The following is a 19,613-nucleotide window of genomic DNA, read 5'->3' on the forward strand; positions in this document are numbered from 1 at the left end:
ATATATGCAAGTATACTTGAGAAACGGTTGAGAATTGTTGAAGAAAAGTTTGGTGAAGAACAATCTGGATTCAGACCAAATAGAGGCTGTCAGGATCAGATCTTCACTTTACAACAAATAGTGGAGAAATAATGGGAATATAACAAAGATCTGTATTTAAGTTTTGTCGATTTGGAAAAGACATATGACAAGGTGCCAAGAGAGAAGCTATTCAATACACTACAGTTATATGGTGTCAATGGGGCATTATATCAAGCGAAACTTAGTCTTTATTTGAGTTGTAAGTCAGCAATTAGAATTAAAGGAAGTACAGGAAGATGGTTTAATGTTAAATCTGGTGTGAAATAAGGATATACAATATCCCCTCTGTTATTCATTATCTATATGGATCACATTATGAAGGAAAGTGGTATTAAACTGATATCAAAATTGGAGATGTTAATGTCAGCTCTTTGCTTTATGCAGAAGATGTTATACTTCTAAATAAATCTGCTACAAGTCTGCAAGATTCTCTGACTAAATTGAATAGCTGTTGTAATAGATATGGTATGAAGGTCAGTAATAAAAAGACAAAGACAATGAAAATAGGCAGATTCATTTGAAAATGTCAACTGTGTTGTGAATGGAGAACCTATGGAAAAAGTAAAACATTTCAGCTACTTAGGCACGATTTTTAGTGAAGATGGTAAATTAAATATTGAAATAGACAACAGAATCAACAAAGCTGGTATGGTAGGAAGTCAATTGAATAAATTCATATGGAATAAGAGAGAAATTAGTCGGAACACTAAATTAGCTGTATACAAGACAGTGTTCAAACCAGTTTTAATTTATGGATCTGAGAGCTGGGTCAGAAGTAAAGCACTTGACCAAAGACTAGAGACCGTAGATATGAGAGTGCTGAGAAAGATTAGAGGCATGAACAGATGGCATCAATGGCAATATCATATTAAAAACGAGGATATTAGGAAAGAACTTGACATTGCCAGCATCCAGGAATGCATTAGCAGAGCTTATCTCAGGTGGTATGGTCGCTTAAACAGAATAAGCGAGGAAAGATTAGCAAAACAAGTGTTCTCAGCCAGGTTGGCAGGAAAACGCCCCAGAGGAAAACCAAGATATAGGTGGATTGATACGGTACAAAGTGCCTTAGACGATAGAAATATAAGATCTGATAATGTTGGAGTCTTGACAAGTAACAGACTGATTTGGAGGAAAATTGTAGATAGGAAGTTAGTAATGATGTAAATTTTTAATGTAGTACTATTCATATCCTGTACACCCCTTGAGGGTACAAGGCAGGAATTTGATGATGAAGGTAAAACATGCACACAATTCTTAAAAAAAAATATATAGCTGGCATAAAATTGTATTTGATATGTGGAACTGTTGACCTGTGTTCTGCTGTTTATACAAAAATCGAGAGAAGCATTTGGGTTTCTCTCTATTTATGGATCGATATACTTCTGTGATCAAACATTTTCTAACATCTATTAAAAATATCAGTTGCCAATCTGAATAATATCTTTTGTCATAATTGAAACAGAAAGCCATATACACCAAATAATGACTCATTCACTGGGCTTAGCCTACAAGTGAATGAGTCCTAGTCTCACATAAAGGCTGAAACTGGTCCAAACTCAACATACAACTCTATGCGAAGTTCAGATTACCTTTATAACTGTTTCACCTAATTTATATAATTTGCACTTAATTTGTTTTGTTCAAGCTTCATTAACAAAATAATTTCATTATTACTATTAATTAAATGAAGGGGATATTAGATTAGATCCCACATTGTTTTAAAACCAAATAAGAAACTCGAGGACTGGAATCAGAGAGTTTCATGCCGACTATAGTATGAAAAACTATAAAAGTATCGGCGAATACTAGTGTGAGCTAAATGCAAGTAGTCCTAGAACATAGTACAAACACAAGCAACTCGTTGCAAAGGTGGGGAAAGTTCTGATCGCTATTCTTGGTATTTTCCATAATGTAAAAACACATTTCCTAGGAAATGTATGCTGTTATTACATTATGGTGGGAGGTCACTACCCAGACTGGTTTCAGCCTTTATTGAGGCTTCATCAGTGAGTATCCAGACCAAATTAATGCCAAAAGGGTATAGCGAAAAGAACTTATATACTCTGCTATACAAATTGTCCAAAAGGTGCACCCATTAAGTTACTTAAATATAAAGAACCAACATGCTTCATTTCGGCGATATAAACATTAATTAAATTAAGGGGATATAACCGGTCTGGTTAGTGACCTCCCACCATAATGTAATAACAGCATACATTTCCTAGGAAATGTGTTTTTACATTATGGAAAATACCAAGAATAGCGATCAGAACTTTCCCCACCTTTGCAACGAGATGCCAGTGTTTGTTTCAGGGATATAAACATTAATTAAATTAAGGGGATATAACTGGTCTGGGTAGTGACTTCCCACCATAATGTAATAACAGTATACATTTCCTAGGAAATGTGTTATTACATTATTGAAAATACCAAGAATAGCGATCAGAACTTTCCTCGCCTTTGCAACGAGATGCCCGTGTTTGTACTACGTTCTAGGACTACTTGCATTTAGCTCACACTAGTATTCGCCGATACTTTTATAGTTTTTTATACTATAGTCGGCATGAAACTCTCTGATTCCAATCCTTGAGTTTCTTATTCGGTTTTAAAATGATGTGGGGATCTAATATCCCCTTAATTTAATTAATGTTTATATTGCCAAAATGAAGCCTGTTGGCTCTTTATATTTAAGTTCATTATTACTATTATTATAGCCATTTTTCAGGTGTTGCTCTTGGAATATTTGATTGAATGTCTTTTCCGCTAATTGCTTTTCAGAAGAAAAAAAATGCTAACCCATGGGCTAGAGGTAATGTTAACTGAAGAAGATAAAGAAATCATTTGAAAACTGCATTTTAGTATCAATGAACGAGACTGGGTTATCCTCATCCAAACGAGAAGTAAGGAGAGATTAGCATTTAAGGCACTAGCTGTAGAAATCTTCTTGAAGCTTGGGATATTTACACACTGCAGGATTTGTGCGGAATGAATAGGAGGAATGGAGTATGCTGAAATCAGTAAAACAGATAGGATAATTGGTCAGTGAGAGATACTTACATATAGGAGAATGAGAGTAGATAATATAATAAAATAATAAATAAAGTAATAACAGATAATAATAAAGAGTCCTGAAGCACTCTTAAATTAGTGAAGAAACGCAAAAAAAGAGAAAGAACCCATCAGGTGCAGCACTTAAATGGATAGAAAGCTGGCTCTTCGATTATAGATGGTGGGGTAGAGCAAAGGACGGGAATTTACCTAGCAGGCTTCAATGAATGATTTGGTTTCTCCAAGCCTTTCCATGGTATGTATCCAGCAGTGGATGGATAGGTCTATATCTAGAGTTATATAAGATTTTTTTCTATCAATATGCTGCAAGTAAAAGAAAGAATGAATATGAAAGAATAACTCTTCTAAATGCAGATGCAAAAGAGGTTGTTCAACTAATGAGTGCCCATTTTGTTAAAAGCCATCAACCTGGTGTACGCGACACTGAGCTCACTGTTATCTCTTCACTGGATGAAGAAACTCAGGCGTATGTATGAGTTTCTTCATCCAGTTTAGGTATATTAGAGCTGTTGCACAACTGAATAAGAATTTAGCAATAGGGACTGATGGGATATCAGCACGTGTGCTAAAAGAGTGTTCAGCTGAAGTGGCTATTCCTTTGACCAGGCTGTTTAATATGAGTCTCAGAACAGGGGCGATTCCACAGGAATGGAAAAAATGTATGGTAATTCCATTGCATAAGGGTGGTGCAAAGACCAACGTATCCAACTATCGACCAATTACCATCTCAGGAGTGGTGGTGAAAATTTTGGGAAAATTGGTTAGGGCTAGCATTCAGAAATGGGTTGACAGTGAATCTCTGCTTTGCAATGAGCAACATGGGTTTACTAAGGGAAGGTCATGTTTTAGCAACTTGCTCACATTCTATAACAATGTTATTATTGAACTAGACAAGGGGAATGGATACACCATTATACTTTTGGATTTTGCTAAGGCTTTTGACAGAATACAGCATAGTAGACTGTTGCATAAATTGGAGAATATGGGTTTGGATTATAGAATATTAGCATGGATAAGAAGACAGTTTGACAGATATCAAAAAGTGGTATATGTGGGATACGAGTCTGCAAGATTTAAGGTAACCAGTGGTGTACCAAGGATAATATAATAAAAATTGCTTGGTCCACTGTTATTCAATCTGCACATTAATGATACTGGGAAGGATTTGACAAGCGACATACAGCTATTTGTTGATGATGCAAAGATAGGGGTAATCAGGAATGCTGCTGATATGCAGTACTTGCAGAATGATTTGAATAGGCTGGAATTGTGGGCATTGGAAAATGGATGTCAGTTCAATGTCAGTAAATGTAAAGTCATTCAGTCATTAAGTTCAGTCATAAAGTCTTTTTTTGTTTTTTGTTTTTTTAAGAAAGACTGGTTTTGGTGATTTGTCTAGGTCATCTATAGAGGAGATGGAGAATAATGACAGGAGATGAGTTTTATCTTTACATGAACTGTTAGCTTTTGAAGTGAAATGTTTCAGGGAAAATAAACAGAACTCATTGGATAAAACATAAGACTAATGCACAACTACTGCAAGATTTGAATATCCCTAACTCAAAAATTCTTAACACAGTTAAAAAGCATCAACTCTATTGGTTTGTTCATGCTGTGTGAATAGAACCAGAGCAACCTCTTTGCTTGGTATTTGAGGGTGCTATGGAGGGTACAAGATCTAGGAGAAGATCAAGATTGACATGGCATAAAGCCCAAAGAACTGCATTAGACTTTCAAAGCTATAGCTATTGGAATATGAAAGAACTTGCTTTGGACAGAGAATGATGGAAGGCACTTTTCCATGAGGAACTCAACCTGTTTTAAGGATGCAAAAGAAGAAGAATACCCAAGCAGTGAGATCATCTTTTTTTGGGGGGGGAGGGGGATGTCAATGTTCATTAACACTGACTTCTTTCTCAAACTCTACCGATTAAAAAGAAATGCTAAAGAAAATCATTTGGCCTAACTAATAACGAACTTTACCTACCCCATCAGAAGCACAGTGGATAATCTGGCCATCCTGCCAATGCTCTTGGCCTTTTGTTAAACAACTTCCCAATTCTGAAATCTGTTCTTTTTGCAACATAGATAACTTGTCCATTCCTTTATTATGGAACATCTATCATCCAACTTGGTAATACAATGGCACTATTTGGGATTACCTATGCAACTTTAACTCCTCCTTTCTACAGTATGATTACTGCTTCCATTCTCCTGCCTTAACAACCTACTCTAATCAAATAACAAAAAAAACTGTAACCAGGATGAAAACCATCCCCCATTCTACATTAAATACCTAATCAATATCCAAAAGCCTTGGTTCTCCAGTGAATGCACCAAGTGAGTTCAAGAAAAAAAATTCAGCATATCACTTTGAAGTTATTGTTTGAAGAAGCATGTTTGGTATCCAGAACAGAAAAATTGGATTATCTAATCCTTAGTTTACACATGATACCAATATCCTATAGTTTTAAAGCTGTTCATGAATGGGATTCTTCTTTAAAAAAAAAAAAAAGGGTGGATGAGGGGCACCATTTAAAACTTCAGCTTTGCACTTTGCCTACAGCTGGAAACAGCTGCAAAAATGTAGAAAACAAATAAAAATATGATTCTGCAAATGAAAAAAATGTAGACACCTTCCTTCTGTTCAAATAGAAGTCAAGCTATTCTCCACCCTCCTGCCTCAGCACCTCAGGGTGCAACTTCTGACCTTCTATGTTCCCACCTCTCACTCATCTTGATTGTACATGATATCACTCAGAGATAAATGGCATCCATCATGATTCTCCTTCAACTTCTGCAAAGATAATTTCAATAAAAAATTACCGTACCACATTGCCAAGAACATTTATCCACAGCTCCTATAGTCTTACATCAACAAGAAATAAGGATTCTGAAAAGATGTACCCAACAAGTCTTCTGGTCTTCATAGTATCTATCCAAATGTGTAAAATCTTGGGTTCCAGAATTAACAACTGTCCTATATGATCCTTTCAATCTTTCCCACTTGTCTACCATCTATCCTACAGCATGGAAAGAAGCATATATAAAGCCCATTAAATTAATAGGTCTCTCTCTCTCTCTAAAAAAAAAGTAATCATTAACAGCCAACTTCATTACATGATTACTGACTAGCAACACAGATTCTCCCATTCTCATTTCACAGCTGATCTATCATTGTCTCACACTGTAAGTTTGCTGGTCTCCTCTCTAGTAAATGCAGCATACGAATGTCGTCCCATCTGGTACTATCTTCCATGAAAATTACAATCTCAGCTGTTCTCTCTATTTAGCAATTTCACAAATGTCTTCACTCCAATATTAACTTAATTCATTCCAACTTAATGCACACTCTAATTAGTTACTTTTAGCCTGCATTGTAAGGGGAGAAAAAAATGTTAATGTCAGCAAGCTGAAGGGGAATATTGTCTAGCATTTAGCCAGTATAGTCACTTGAACTCATGAAAATAGTGATGGATTTTTATACCTATGTGAATTTAAGCAAATTAATTTAGTGCTCACAATTTTACAGGTTACAGCTAGACAAAAAAGGTGCAACATTATCATCATCATCAAATTCCTGATATATACCCTCAAGGGGTGTACAGGATATGATGGTACTACATGAAAAAAAATTACATCATTACTAACTTCCTATCTACAATTTTCCTCCAAATCAGTCTGTTACTTGTCAAGACTCCAACATTATCAGATCTCATATTTCTATCGTCTAAGGACCTTTGTACCGTATTAATCGACCTATATCTTGGTCTTCCTCTGGGTCTTTTTCCTGCCAACCTGCCAGAGAACCCTTGTTTTGCTAATCTTTCCTCTCCCATTCTGTTTAAATAACCATACCACCTGAGATTAGCTCTGCTAATGCATTCCTGGATGCTGACCACGTCGAGTTCTTTCCTAATATCCTCATTTTTAATATAATATTGCCATTGATGCCATCTGCTCATGCCCCTAATCTTTTTCAGGACTCTCATATCTGCAGTCTCTAGTCTTTGGTCAAGTGTTTTACTTCTAATCCAGCTCTCAGATCCGTAAGTTAAAATTGGTTTGAACACCATCTTGTACACAGCTAATTTAGTGTTTTGGCAAATTTCTCTCTTATTCCATATAAATTTATTCAGTTGACTTCCTACCATACCAGCTTGGTTGATTCTGTTGTCTATATAATATTCAATATTTAATTTACCATCTTCCCTAAAAATCACATGCCTAAGTAGCTGAAATGTGTTACTTGTTCTTTAGGTTCTCCATTCACAATGCAGTTGATATTTTCAATGCTTCTGCCTATTTTCATTGTCTGTCTTTTTATTGCTGACCTTCATACCATATCTATTACAACAGTTATTCAATTTAGTCAGACAGAGAATCTTGCAGACTTTAGCGGATTTATTTAGAAGTATAACATCATCTGCATAAAAAAAGAGCTGACATTAACATCTCCAATTTTGATATCAGTTTAATATCACTTTCCTTCATAATGTGATCCATATAGATAATGAATAACAGAGGGGATAATGTACATCCTTGTCTCACACCAGATTTAACATTAAACAATCTTCCTTCAATTCTAACTGCTGACTTATACCTCAAATAAAGACTAAGTATTTAATGCCCATTGACACCATATAACTGTAGCGTATTGAATAATTTCTCTCTTGGCACCTTGTCATATGCCTTTTCCAAATCGACAAAACTTAAATACAGATCTTTGTTATATTCCCATGCTTTCTCAACTATCTGTTGTAAGGTGAAAATCTGATCCTGACACCCTCTATTTGACCTGAATCCAGCTTGTTCTTCACCAAGCTTGTCTTCCACAATCCTTCTCAGCCATTTCTCAAGTATACTTGCATATATCTTGCCAGGAACACTCAGTAGGGAAATACCTCTGTAATTCTCACATTCAGTTTTATTTCCGTTTTTATATATGGGTACTATGAGAGCTCTACTCCAATCATCGGGAATTCGTCCCTCTGTCCAGGCTTTCTGAACTATGCAGTGCAGCCACTGTAAGACTCTTATACCACCATACTTCAACATTTCTGGTCGAATATCATCTACTCCTCCTGCCTTTCCACATTTCAAGCCTTTGATGGCTTTTTCTACTTCAAGTATGGATATGTATTCCTGAATGCATGCCTGGTCAGTGTTTTTACCACTGTGCTGTCATCCCTGCTCATTTCATTTAGCAATTTTTCGAAGTAATTACTCCATACTTCAAGGATATCTTTTTCTCCTGTTTTCATGTCACCTTTATCATCTCTAACTCCTTTTACAGCACTCTTTCCTCCATTTCTGAGCTTCTTCAACAATCTCAAGAATATCTTGCCACCTTCTTGATATTTATTTTCAATGTTCTTACCAAAGTCCTCCCATGACTTTTGCTTAGCCAGTTTTACACAGTGCTTAGCTTTCTTACATTTCTCTCTGTATTCTCTAAGAGCACAAGCTGATTTATTTGCCAGGAACTTTTGATATGCTTTCTTCTTTTCTTTCACTGCCTCTAACTTCTTGTGTCCATCAACCATGCAGTTCTGAATTTTCTATCCTTGCAGACAACCTCACCACATGCCTCTCTGACTGAATCAATCAGTGTTTTCTTCAGGACTTGCCAATGAATCTCCAAGGTCTGATTCCTGTTCTCAAACTCTCATTTTTCCTTCAATAATCTTTGAGTATGTTAGTCTACAGTTCACATCTGAGAGCTGCTCAACTTTCATTCGCTTTAAAACATTATTACATGTTCTTCTTCTAAAGACTAAATGGTGATCACTTCCAATTTCAAATGCTCTGTACACTCTAGTGTCCTGCACCATGGAGGAAACATTAGTATTGAAAATAACATAGTTAATGAGAGGGGGCAACATTCATATGAGAAATATTACATTAGTGGTTTTAGTGCATTAAAACTTCAAAATATCATTGCCAAAATTAAAGGAAATAAGCTGTAAATTAATGTGAGTGGTTGGACAAATGTGACAATTTATATACTGCATGTATGCACAATATTTATGTAACTGAAAGAATAAGTATTTAAGTTGCTTGTCATAGCAATATTTAGCATGCAATTAATGTTTTAACAAAGATGTCACCAATTTTAGGCATATCATAATTAAGTTTGTAGCTTCTGGCTTTTGTTATTGTGAGTAGAGGCAACTGCACACAATGAGTGAGGCTGGAAACTTGCATACAGAATGTTTTTTTTACATGCACATGGGCCAGTAAAAATTAGAAGGAATATTGCATGCTACCATCTTCATATCCATTCCCACATGCCCAACTTATGCAAAAGATTTACGTGTTGTGTCCCACCAAAATCACACAGCAGTGATCTGCTTTCCACTCACTTGAAACAAACAGAGCTGAGACCTAGATTAAACTTGATCAGAGGTGCTGCCAGTTATCTGGTATGTTTTCATAATACATGGGAAAATACACCAACTAATCCTCACTACTATTGACATAAAAATACATCTATTTAATTAGCGTCTGTATTGTATATACTTTTGCTCACACAATTGAATGAGGCATGACCAGTAAATTAATATTATGTGATATTTGTAAGTTTGAATGGTGTTTTACTGTTTCTTTTTATATTCTCCCTGATGTCCTGTAACAATAATGAAATATCAGAGGCAATACATCTATTTTTTACATACTTGTTTAATGTTGTCCATTATTTACTTAATTAAAAAAAAACATTAACCACGCTACAGGCCAAGATGTTTATAGATGTCAAGTTTATCATGGATGCGAAGTGCATATTAAAACTAATGCCATTGATATTACATTGAAATATATGATGGATATGAAGAGTATGATGATGCGTATTTTATCCATAATGGCCAGTAAAATGGTTAGGTGTACAATAACTAAAACTGATGTGCTAACATGAAACTGAGTTGCAGGCAGACAAAAAAAAAAAAAAGTTAATTCACAAACCTATGTGTATTCAGATACAAATACTTCTGCTTATAGAATAACATTATAGAATTTATAAAATGGATCATGACAATCAAAATTTGTCATGTAACGCAGCATTTTTTCCTTTGTTCTCTATGTATGTATATAAATTAAATTACTTCTCATCCTAATAACTACATAACTTATTTGAATCTTAAAATATACAGTGAATATTTCTATCCTTTTCATTTATTTGAATTCTATCCAAGAAGAGTAAATCTATAGCACATTTGTTTTAGTACTGTTGGTGGTGGGGAGGGAAAAACAGTTGGAAAATCAAGACTCAACTTTAAATGTGGCACTCATTTGAGCCACCTTGCATCCCCAATACTAGCACACTGATAGTCTCACATTAAGAAATGTAATTCATCTCTCACTTAAAGACATTCACAAACATCTGCACCATAATGGGATTTTAATCCACAGTCTAATGGCTGAAGAACAGATAAGCTATCCACTTGGTGCACCATACCATCATATATATTGTTCTTGCAATCCCTTAAATTAATGAAAGGAAAAGTTTGATCCACCTCAATCTAAAAAAAAAAGGTTTCAATGAAAATAAATCAAGAAAAAAAAATTGTATTTTTTACACATAAATAAAAATGTCCACAAAATTAAACAGCCATTAAAGTTCCAGTGTAAAAAAAATATTAATACCTTTAAATATTCAAAATACTGAAAGCAATGAAAAAGTGGGCCAAGTAACAGCTTTGGAAGTACGTATTTCACAGCTAAGATGAAACCATGGCCGGCAGTCTGAAAACAAATCAGTACTTGCTGTTAAGATTTATATAACAAAATATGAACACACACACACATTTATATATCTTAACATATATATATTATTACTTGATTTCTGAGATTCTAACTGGAGTTATGTTTCAGCTATATTTTATATAATGGTAATAAACCTAAAACCTATAGTACATTTTCTTTTTTTCTACCTATAACTAATTCATGAATCTGTTCTATAGAACAAACATATTACTTTAAGAAACTTCAGCCTTCAATGAATAAGATAGTGATCCAAAACACCATGAAACGGATTTACCTTTTTACCTTCTAAAGACAAATATGTCTTCCAAATTTGGGGCAGTCTCATGCATCCAAATTTGTTTGAGGTTTGGCATGTTCCTAAGGGCTGAGGCTAATTCCATGAATAGTCTTTCATATTTGAACTTGCTGCAGTGTATTACTGTGGCTTTCTTCCACCTTATTCTGTGATGAGTATCCAGAGCATGGTCTGCAAGCCTGGAGTGGCTGTACTGGTGAAATTGGATGTAGTCCTTATTCTGTGGGTGACTAGTGTCATCCGCCAACCTGATGGAACCTTGGTTTTCTCAGTTTATAGAAAACCCACCCATACAGGCAGATACATTCACCAACAATCCCCCCCCCCTCACAACAATATGGAGTTATTAAGACACTATTCAACAGGGCAAAACTAATCTCTTCAAATGACCAAGCCCTGCCACTGAACTAAATCACATCCTTAACACTTTCTCAGCCAATGGCTACCCCCCCCCCCAAAAAAAATACTAAAACCAGTTATCCACAACCCCTCCCCCTTCACAAAAAAGATTACTCTAAATCCATATCTAAATCCTAAATCAAAAAAAAAAACAACTTGACCTCTTGTTACAGACAATTGGCATCCCTTATCCGCTCCACTGGTGTATACCAGATCCCTTGCAGCTGTAAATTGTCCTACTTTGGCCAAATAGGCAGGACAGCAAATATCAGAATCTCAGAACACAAGGACTACATCCGATTTTACCAGTACAGTCACTCTGGGCTTGCAGACCATGCTCTGGATACTCGCCACAGAATAAGGTGGAAGAAAGCCACAGTAATACACCACAGCAAGTTCAAATATGAAAGACTATTCATGGAATCAGCCTCAGTCCTTAGGAACATGGCAAACCTCAAACAAATTTGGATGCATGAGACTGCCCCAAATTTGGGAAACATATCAAAAGAACTTCAGCCCAAAGGCCAAGAACAGCTCATATAGCCCGCCAGGAGCACCATCAGGACTTTAGGAAAAAACTAGTAGCTTCCTCGCTTCGTTTCTCATTTGCTGTTATGTAGTACTTGTGTGCACGTGTCTTTATCTTAAGTTCCCATGAAGATGGCAATGTGACGTTGCGAAATATCGGAAAGTATATATTAAAGTTGATTTAATTTATATTTCTAGTGTACTCTGTCAATTCCTTAAGTATTTAGTTATCAAAATTAATTAAAACATCAAATTAGCAGACACACAACATAGTGCTGAAACGAATTTAAATTACTTATCAAGATGGATTAGAAATTACACAGATCTGATCAAAGACTAGAAATCACATATGAAAAAAAATCACACTATAAATAAATATACCAGAAAGGAACTCGACCTCATTAGCATTCAAGACTGCATGAGCAAAGTAATCTATGATAGTACGGTCATCTAAACAGTATGGGAAATAAAAGTTTAAGAAAACGTTTGATACCAAGTTGGCATTATACATTTTGATGGCACCTTAGAAAAAGACTTGGTTGATGACCAAGATATAGGTGGATTGATGGGATTAGTATGTTAGCAGACTGAAATCTAAGATCTAACAATATTGCAAAGCAGACAAATTAATCTGAAAGAAAACTCCTTATAGAAAACATAATTGCTAAAGGAGACTGATTTTTATATTGGATTGCTAATGCGATTTATATATCAGCAATGATGGACAATATCCAACATATTTAAAAATAACTCCTTACAAAATAGAAAGATGTTCACATAGAGAAGTATGTTGTAAGATGTACATATGCAGATTAGAGTTGAAAATTTTTTTTCACTTAGTTATACTACATATTAAAGATACCAAGAAATTATAATCTCTTGTGTCCAAAAGCTAAGGATGAACTACATTTTTACCTGTATATGAAAAACTTTTCATGGCTACAACAAAATGTGAATATAAATTTATTGCCAATAAATAGCAGCATACTAATAAATTATATTACACAAAAAATATTTATAAATTTTCTACAAATTAATCTGCAATGCATTTTTGGCAAAAGTTACAAATTTCCTAAAGATGTAGTTAAAGAATTAATGCACAGTGCTTATACAGAAAAACTATGTGGAGATATTTCAGTATGGAATATGTCCACCCCGAACCAATAAAACATCGTACCATGCTTAGCCCCAAGTGATTCAGGAGTTCTTGAGGCAAACTGGCTCACTCCTTCAGAGCAAGAATAAGGCCTTGTTTGTTTTCTGGAGGGGGGAATTTCAAGCAGCAATGCATCTCCTTATTGCATCCCAAATGTGTTTTATGAATTCTTCGCCTACAGCACCATGGAACAGCGGAACATGAGATTAAAGAACTTCATTGCAATATTGTTCACCAGTCATAGTCCCTTTTCCAGCACCTGTAGCTCGGTACATCCATTAAGCATAATACCTCGGCACACAATGACGCCAGTACCGTCGTATCTATCCCTTTCAAGAACATTCTTGTGATGGTAAGCAGTACCATTTTTGTTTCAGATCAAGTGTCGTCCAGAACTGGAAGAAAGACTAAAATGACTAATCTGTAAAGATGTGAGAAGGGCCAATGCATAGCATTATATATGTCCATAAGGATATGTGCATTGCATTGTGGGATACTAAGGCAATTGATGTGAACGTCATTAGCCTCTATATACAAGTAGCCTAATCGTGAAGTTACTTAACATGCAAGCTTTGTTTCCTTATACTTGGATAAAGGATGAAACCAAGAATATAATTTTTTGGCATCTTTAATTTATAGTATAGCCAGGTGAAAAAACTTTCAAATAGATTAGCCCATTGGTGTCTTGTCCAATTTTATGGATACAACACCACTGAAAATGTGCTGTACTATGAGCTGTGGATAAAGGAATGCACAGGCCTTCAGGCCTTCAGGGGTATAGGTCTACTTGTTGCAGATGCTTGCCAAGTTTGTCGAGATATCTGTATACTGCTTCAACGGAGTTGACTTGCAAGCTGACCTGCTGTGGTGTGTCGATTATATTTTGCTGTTATAAGTAAAAATTTGTCTTTATGCTTCATGGTAGAGTAAGGGCAACCTCTTAGCAAACATCTGGAACACATTCCATTAGTTTGAAATGATGCTCAGATCCTGGATACAACACTGTGTTAGATTCCATACTCTCTGGCAATATCAGTAATTCTGCAGACTTCAAGCTTTCCAATAATTCTTCCCCATGTGAAATCATCTTGATCAGTAGTTCTCAACCTTTTTCCACTTGTGTACCCCTTGTAAACCCATTTCTATAAATTGTACCCCTTGTTTATAAAATAGCTGTTTTTAAATACTGACATTTATTGTTCCATAACTAACATTTGGCATTTTGTTTACTATACTTGTTTTTCTGCCATTACTGATTATTTTTTTGTGTACCCCCTGAACAGCCGAGCATGTAGCCCCAGGGGTACGCATACCACTGGTTGGGAACCAATGATCTAGATGATGTCTTTGAAACATTACAAGACATCCAAATTTGCAACTTTATTCCTTCATGGAAAGAGCTTCCTTCAAACACAACTCACTTAGCACAGACCTTTGTGCATAACTCAAAAATTTGAATGCGTACTCACTTTCGACTTGAAATCGTCAGTTATACAAATTGCCACAAGCAATTTGTATAACTGATGTGTGACTTGTGTAATGGATAATTCGATTCCTGTGGAATCTTCCCTGTTCTGAAGCAACAGCTCTAATGCCTCATCAAGTATTAGAGCTGTTGCACAAATTGAATAAGAAGCAATAGGGACTGATGGGATATTAGAACTTGTGCTAAAAGAGTGTCCAGTTGAACTGGCTATTCCTTTGACCAGGCTATTTAATATCTCGTCCTCATACACCTGAGTTTCCTTCATCCAGCAAAGAAGGTAGCAGTGAGCTCAATGTCGCATACACCAGGTTGATGGCATTTAACAAAATGGGCACTCATTACTTGAACAATCTCTTCTGCATCTGTAGCCCTCATGCCATCTGCATTTAGAAGAATTATTCTTTCATATTCATTCTTTCTTTTACTTACAGCATATCGATAGAATTCTTGTGGGTTGTCTTTAGCAAGCAGAGCCAGTTTCTTTTCATACTCAGACTTTGCTTTCTGTATAACAGTTGTGACTATTCTAGCATGCCGCTTATAATTTTCATAATGCACATCATCCTTATACACATGGTATTTCTTCCATATCATCCTTTTCTTATGAATCTCTTGCTAAATAAAATTACACATCCATTTGACTTCTACTCTATTTATTCTTCAAACTGTTGGGACACACTCTGATATTGCATCAGTCATTTCCTAAGTGAGTACCGCATGATCACTGTCATGAACCAGAGGCAGAATACTTTCATCTTTAACTGAAATATCCTCTGACACTATAATCAAATCTAACACTCTTTGACCTTGAGTTCCTTCTCCCACATGCTGCTTGGGGAAGTTTTGCTGTAACAGCTCAATAAATTCAGTTTCATTCTTTTCATGAGATTTTACTGCTACCCAATCAATATTTGGATAATTAAAGCCTCCCATAGTGATTGCTCTTTTCACACCATCATCTCTATTTGGTGATGCATTTCTTCATTACTGGGAATTGATCTACCAGGTCTGTAACAACACCCCAACTATGTAATTGATCTTGTTAAATTACACCTCACACCATATGGCTTCAAACTCACTGCCACATGAAATACTGTTAGTAGTATTACTACACTCATAGGTCTCAGTGGTATTACTACACTCTTGAATCTATCTGGATTCAAGTCATCTGATATCATTAGCAGCATGCCCCTCTCTTCTCCTATCCTCTCTATCTTTCCTAAAAATACTGTACCCTTTACACTCAATACCAGTAAGTATGTCTGATTCTGATAGCCAGGTCTCACTAATGCCTATAATCTGAGGTCCCAACATACTGACTAAGGCAAACAACTCTACCCCTTTGTTTCTGATACTCCTAGTATTCGTGTACACACGTAAGAATCTACTATCATGTTCTTTTGTATAACTGTTGTCAGCATGACACAGTTGGACAACTTGCGGATCTCTATTCTTCTCGTTTGATGGGTCCAAACTGGACAAAAACAAAGTCGAAATTGTTCACTCATCAACATTATCATGACAAAGCCTATTCCTGTCATTAACACAGTTATATAACACTGTCACTCTTACACTCACATTCTCACTATTCCTCCCTTTATAATTTAGTTTCCCTGACACTCCCTGTGTTTGGTCTCATACCAGTTAATTTTTCTAGATTCTTGATACCAAATGCATTCAGGTGTAGGCTGTCCCTCTTATACAAATCCAATCTTCCCTCAACCTTACACCATACATCCAAAAACTTGCATTCATTCCTTCTACAAAGCCTATGCATTGAATCGTTTGCCATCATAGCCCTTCTTCTTCTAAATTAATTTGTATCATATCGAGGTAAAATACTGACGATTTTCACTTTCTCACCCTTCACTCTCACCTCTTCCAGAAACCCTTTCATGTACTCTCTCATACTGAACTTATCACTAGTTAAGTCGATTACAATTACGATTTCGTTTTCTTTTCTGAATTGCTTCCATTACATTTCTTAATTTTCACTCCAGGAAAACTTGAAGTTGTAACTTGCTCATCAATAGCATGTTTTATTATAGTCACCATACCAAATAACTTTTCTTTTTAGTAACAATATCACTGACCTGATTTCCGTGCTTTGTTTCTTATTTTGCTGCTTAATTTTCATTTTCTCCCTATGCTCATTTAAACGCCTCTCGACTTTTTTTAATTCCCACATAGTTTCTTTGATAATCTGCTTCAATTTTGCTATTTTGGAGGTTAATTCATTTTCATTAACCTCCTCCACAACTCCAATAACCTCGTTAGCAAGGCTAGCCTTCTTGTTCTCACCTGCGTTGCTCTTTTTAGCATTTCGGCAAAATGCTTGTGCATTTTTGGTGCTATTTTAAACTTATACTTATTGTTGAAATATCTTAATAAAAATATGTTATAAAATACTAAATACACTAAAATCTACACTAATATACTATAAAACACTAATTTTCTAAGGAAAAAAACACAATAAAACAGACAAAAATCACCAATTTTACAAGAGCGCTAAATTCACTGACAAACCACAATGTATCCTCAAACCTCCATCTACAAATTCTGATACCCACTCCTGGTTTTGTTTGATTACTAATGGCTAAAGCTTGATTTTCCTTCAGTTTAAATACACAAACAAGTATTTTATCTTCCATAGGATTCTGATACTTAAAATACCATTAATTCTAATTTCAGTGATTAAGCTGAGAAGAATACTGAAGTATTTGCCATTAGCAACAGCCTAACATAGATAGTCCACAGAATATTAGATAAACAAACAGATTTAGGACCAGATAAGGACACTGTGTCCACGTACTACATCTATGGAGAATTTCACAGTCACCCCTTTTTTGCATATGTGTATGTGGTTCTGTGCAGATTATGCATCATATCATTGATGTATTGACTCCTTCAGGGAAGAAGTATGCCTCACCTACTCCTTCCTTGAAGGCCTCAAGAATTTGCATTTACTTCCAGATAGTGCCATGAATTGGTTAATTGAACTATCAGTCTGTATAGAGTTTTGCTCATTAATTTCTTGTATTTTTCCCCATACACTATATAAATAAATATACAAAGATTACTTCCTGCTGACACCCTTAAACTTTTCTTAACAAACTCTTCTTCCAAGTGCACAGTAGATATCATTTCTCTTGGTCAGACCACCACCACCACCAAGTTTCCTTTACTATGGTGTATATCCTTCACTAGTCTTTTTCACTCAGTCGTTTCCAAGGCTATTGAATGGAATGACCTCCATGACTTTTATTCCTCTTTCCCACAGTTTGTTTCCATTGTCCTGGTCCAAATAACACAGTATATTTTGACTTCTATTCCTCTTTTCCACAGCCTGATTACAGCCATGAAGCCTGTTGGCTCTTTATATTTAAGTAACTTAATGGGTGCACCTTTTGGACAACTCATATAGCAGAGTATATAAGTTCTTTTCGCTATACCCTTTGGTATTAATTGGTCTAGCTACTCACTGATGAAGCCTCAATAAAGGCTGAAACCGGTCTGGGAAGTGACCTCCCACCATAATGTAATAACAGTATACATTTCCTAGGAAATGTGTTTTCACATTATGGAAAATACCAAGAATAGCGATCAGAACTTTCCCCACCTTTGCACTACGTTCTAGGACTACTTGCATTTAGCTCACGCTAGTATTCGCCGATACTTTTATACTATATTTTTTTATACTATATTCGGCATGAAACTCTCTGATTCCAATCTTTGAGTTTCTTATTCGGTTTTAAAATGATATGGGATCTAATATCCCCTTAATTTAATTTAAGCTATATTACATTTCAGACAATATGCCAAAGAATCAATGATTTGATCAACCATTATCCATTAATCTACTGGCCTGACCTCTAGTGGGAAAAAAATTACATCAAAGCTATATTCTATTTATAACATTATCCAAGAACAAATTCATATAGATAGTTTTATTACAGCAATAGTGGCATCCTAATTTAACATAAGATGTTATATTCAAGTTTAAGATCCTGGATTACTAGCAGTCTAATTCATAATTAACTTGGACAAAAAGGTTATGTAGATATGTGCCTTCCATATTCTTGGGATTTTTAGACCATTATTATTGTTAAGATTAAGAAGTGGATCCTTGGATGATTAAATAAGTTCTTTAATTTTGGGGGATTTAAAGGTGGCATAAAGGATGTATTTCTGTAATATTCTGTATATCTGATGTCCCTTTAAATGTACAGAATGGTTACAGTTTTATTGTAATCTAGTTTATTTTTCTTTTCAAGTGATGTCTTGTGAAGAATTTTGTTAATAGTATTTTGGCTGTAGCCATTTTTCAGGAAGGTATTGCTGATAAGTTTTAATTTAACTTATCAACAATACTGATAATTTAACTTATTTAAGTGCTCGTTCACTGGAGCCGATCTTAAAAGCCCTGTTTTTTAGTGTGCTTATACAACTAGTTTTTGTGTTAGGTGGTGGTAGGAGTTAATGTGTAATAGCCAGTATATGTAGGCTTCTGGTAAACAGAGAAGGAAAGATTGCCAGAAGGAAGACATGTGACAAGTAATTATTTCTAACATACTTGTAGTCTCCATAATTTGTCTGAAATGATCATCATGTAACACTAAAAGAAAACATCCATTTATGGTTCAAATTCAGACCTACCTGCTTCCTCTCATTCATTTCATCTATTTCTGTTCTCTGCAACAGACTTCCTTAGTGTTCCAAGGACTACAATCTCTAGCAATTAAAAAGAATATCAATAGATTCCTTCTCTCTCTCTCTCTTAACTAAACATGCATACATGCACTAATCTCTGCAACCTCTCATGTGGAGAATTAAAA

General features: G+C 35.4%; 1 protein-coding gene across 1 annotated transcript in view; it reads right to left on the reverse strand.

Moving 5' to 3' along the window:
- The window catches only part of Sos (Son of sevenless guanine nucleotide exchange factor), a 429,646-nt gene that overhangs the window by 243,496 nt on the left and 166,537 nt on the right, over positions 1 to 19,613 (reverse strand). Inside the window, exon 8 of the mRNA XM_090399787.1 lies at positions 10,795 to 10,893. Coding sequence (XP_090255913.1) covers positions 10,795 to 10,893 — 99 coding nt within the window. The remainder of the gene's footprint in view (positions 1 to 10,794; positions 10,894 to 19,613) is intronic.

The sequence above is a fragment of the Typopeltis vanoorti genome, chromosome 10 (genome assembly GCF_054136105.1).
Source record: "Typopeltis vanoorti isolate ZY-2024b chromosome 10, IOZ_Tvanoo_1.0, whole genome shotgun sequence".
NCBI lineage: Eukaryota > Metazoa > Arthropoda > Arachnida > Uropygi > Thelyphonidae > Typopeltis > Typopeltis vanoorti.